Source organism: Lipotes vexillifer, unplaced genomic scaffold (assembly GCF_000442215.2).
Source record: "Lipotes vexillifer unplaced genomic scaffold, Lipotes_vexillifer_v1.1 scaffold2, whole genome shotgun sequence".
Lineage (NCBI taxonomy): Eukaryota > Metazoa > Chordata > Mammalia > Artiodactyla > Lipotidae > Lipotes > Lipotes vexillifer.
Window position 1 is genome coordinate 255,449 of NW_006786129.1, and position 3,408 is coordinate 258,856.

Sequence of the window (3,408 nt, forward strand, 5' to 3'; positions counted from 1 at the left end):
CGTGGCAACGTTCTTCTCTTTACCCAACTTTGCTCATTGGATGAAAATTCCTATAGAAAGTGAATTTCTATTTAAGTGACAGGAAACACACTTAGCTTCCAGCATTTTTTATTTTTTCCTAGAATCTGGATACAGTAACTCTATAAAGGCAGTGCTCAATACTACTTAGGCTTCACATTTTACGTTAATTACTTGAATATTGTAAATGTGAATGCACTTTCCCGTAACTGGGAACTAAAGTCTCACGTAACTCATTTACTCGATACTTATGTAACCATACAAAATTTTATATGCAACATGAGCTTTCATATTATAGAATGACCTTACAAACTAGCTTATGTAAACTAACTTATCTGTCCTAACCTGTGTTGTACCGCCTTTCTATGATGTACTTAAAACAGGTGAATTCTCCTTACACAAGGGTAAGAAACCTGAAGCTCCAACCCATAAATATAAAATTCTTTTTTCAGTAGACTTAATACCAGAAATAGATTACGGACAACTCTTACCTAAGTAGTACAATAGGAAGTTACAGTGTTGACCAAAAGAAAACACAGGCTTCTCATTAAACTTTTTTAATGGGTCTCAAATTCTGTGACAGATTTTTGGTCAAGTTGTTTCCATTAAAAAGTACTGATTTTAAAAACTAATAACTTAAAACTGCCACACACAAAACAAATGGTCCACAACACATTCTCCTTTCCTTCTGAAGGTTTTACGATGCATTGTTATCATTAACCAGTCTTTTGCTATTAAACTTAAATGGCCAATTGAGACAAACAGTTCTGAGACCGTTCTTCCACCACTGATTAAGACCGGGGTGGCAGGTATTGGGGATAATATTCATTTAGCCCTCTGAGCTTTCTGGGCAGACTTGGTGACCTTGCCAGCTCCAGCTGCCTTCTTATCCACTGCTTTGATGACACCCACAGCAACTGTCTGTCTCATGTCACGAACAGCAAAGCGGCCTATTAAAACAAATATTACCGTTAGAAACACTTTTTTTCCCCAAACCTTTAGAAAAGTTTTTAATTACACCAAAAAAGCATCCTTACCCAGAGGAGGATAGTCAGAGAAGCTCTCAACACACATGGGTTTGCCAGGAACCATATCAACGATGGCAGCATCACCAGATTTCAAGAATTTGGGGCCATCTTCCAGCTTTTTCCCAGAACGACGATCAATCTTCTCCTTCAGCTCAGCAAACTTGCAGGCAATGTGAGCTGTGTGACAATCCAGCACAGGTGCATAGCCAGCACTGATTTGGCCTGGGTGGTTCAAGATAATCACCTGGAGAGAAGACTTGCATTTAATGAGTCTCAAAGGCACTTAGACTTACAGCAGTAAATAAAAACCTGTCACTTCACTGTTACCTGAGCTGTGAAGCCAGCTGCTTCCATCGGTGGGTCATTTTTGCTGTCACCAGCCACATTGCCACGACGAACATCTTTGACAGACACGTTCTTGACATTGAAGCCCACATTGTCCCCAGGAAGGGCTTCACTCAAAGCTTCATGGTGCATTTCAACAGACTTCACTTCAGTTGTCACATTGACTGGAGCAAAGGTGACCACCATGCCAGGTTTGAGAACACCAGTCTCCACTCGACCCACAGGGACAGTGCCAATACCTAAAATGTTTACAGCACATAATAAATACCTCGTATGAAGAGACAAGACATCATAGCAACCCCAACAGGTTCTAATCCTAACGTTCAACTTACCACCAATTTTGTAGACGTCCTGGAGGGGCAAACGCAAGGGTTTGTCAGTTGGACGAGTTGGTGGCAGGATGCAATCCAGAGCTTCAAGCAGTGTGGTTCCACTGGCATTGCCATCTTTACGGGTGACTTTCCATCCCTTGAACCACGGCATCTAAAACACAAGACAGTCAGTGCTACCATCAAACGCCTTTCCGGGACAATCCTAAAACTCTTGAAAATCACTTACGTTAGCACTTGGCTCCAGCATGTTGTCACCATTCCAGCCAGAAATTGGCACAAATGCTACCGTGTCGGGGTTGTAGCCAATTTTCTTAATGTAGGTGCTGACTTCCTTTACAATTTCCTCGTATCTCTTCTGGCTGTATGGTGGCTCGGTGGAATCCATTTTGTTAACTCCAACAATTAGTTGTTTCACACCCAGAGTGTAGGCCAAGAGGGCATGCTCACGGGTCTGCCCATTCTTGGAAATACCTGCTTCAAATTCACCAACACCAGCAGCAACAATCAGGACAGCACAGTCAGCCTTTGAAAGAAAACAAGGCCACATCCTGTTAAACAAAAGCTCTTCAAATGGAGAAACTCATGGCTTTGCCAATGCAGAAGACAGGCCCAATTATTTTCAGAAGTTTTTAATCCTACAAACCTGGGATGTGCCTGTAATCATGTTTTTGATGAAGTCTCTGTGTCCTGGGGCATCAATGATGGTCACATAGTACTTGCTGGTCTCGAATTTCCATAGGGATATATCAATAGTGATACCACGCTCGCGTTCAGCTTTCAGTTTGTCCAAGACCCAGGCATACTTGAAGGAGCCCTTCCCCATCTGAAAGGATTAAGAATGGTTACTTGGTAACTAAAACACGACCAAACTCCAGCATGAAATCCCTTCCCCCCACTTATTCCGGAAAAATGCTGCATTCCATTTAATATCGATATACTTGGGCGCATTCGCCTTTTTCTCGGAAGTTCGCGTTCCATGACTTGACCGCAAACTCCGCAACGTTACCTTAACTAGTACAAGTCAGATCTAGACCAGAGGCCAGTTCCTGGAAAATTACCACTTAACGTACTTGCTGACAAGCTCCTTACACCATCCTGTTTCACCTACCTCGGCAGCCTCCTTCTCGAACTTTTCAATGGTTCTCTTGTCGATCCCACCACATTTGTAGATCAGATGGCCAGTAGTGGTGGACTTCCCCGAATCTACGTGTCTGATGACGATATTGATGTGCGGCCTCTCCTTTCCCATTTTTGCTTAGGTTTAGCGATGGTTTTCACGACACCTGTATCCTGGCGGCAAACCCCTTGCGAAAAAGCACATGACACTTTTTGAATTATTGTTTTCTCCAACTGCAAGCAGCACTATAATCGGCGCCAAGCTGACCCAACTCTGGTCTCCAACCATCGAACGTGGCGGGAACACTACCCCATCGCGAGGAACCAAGGTGCCAGGACAGAGCCCGTCCGCCGCGGGGTCACAGGAAGTAGCGCCGGGCAGGCATCGGCCCGGTGCCTTTGTGTGGTGACTCACCCGCCGCTCCCTCCCGGGCCGCCGCGTCCTCCATTTTGAGGCCGTGCAGCGGGCCCGGGGAGCGGCCATCTTTCCGCGCACGCAACTGGTGCCGGGCGGGGCGGCGCTCGGCTCGCCCGGCCGCCGCGGCTCGCGGGCCCCGCCTCGCCCCAGC

At 45.6% G+C, this 3,408-nt stretch overlaps 1 protein-coding gene across 1 annotated transcript; it reads right to left on the bottom strand.

Annotated features, from left to right (window-relative positions):
* Positions 1-559: 559 nt before the first annotated feature.
* On the bottom strand, positions 560-3,040 carry EEF1A1 (eukaryotic translation elongation factor 1 alpha 1). The gene is made up of 7 exons (XM_007458402.1): positions 2,832-3,040; positions 2,367-2,546; positions 1,950-2,246; positions 1,724-1,874; positions 1,374-1,630; positions 1,056-1,290; positions 560-968 (listed from the first exon to the last, which is right to left on the bottom strand). Exons 1-7 carry the CDS (start codon positions 2,970-2,972, stop codon positions 844-846), a joined length of 1,386 nt encoding a protein of 461 aa, XP_007458464.1. The 5' UTR covers positions 2,973-3,040; the 3' UTR covers positions 560-843.
* Between the last annotated feature and the right edge of the window lie 368 nt (positions 3,041-3,408).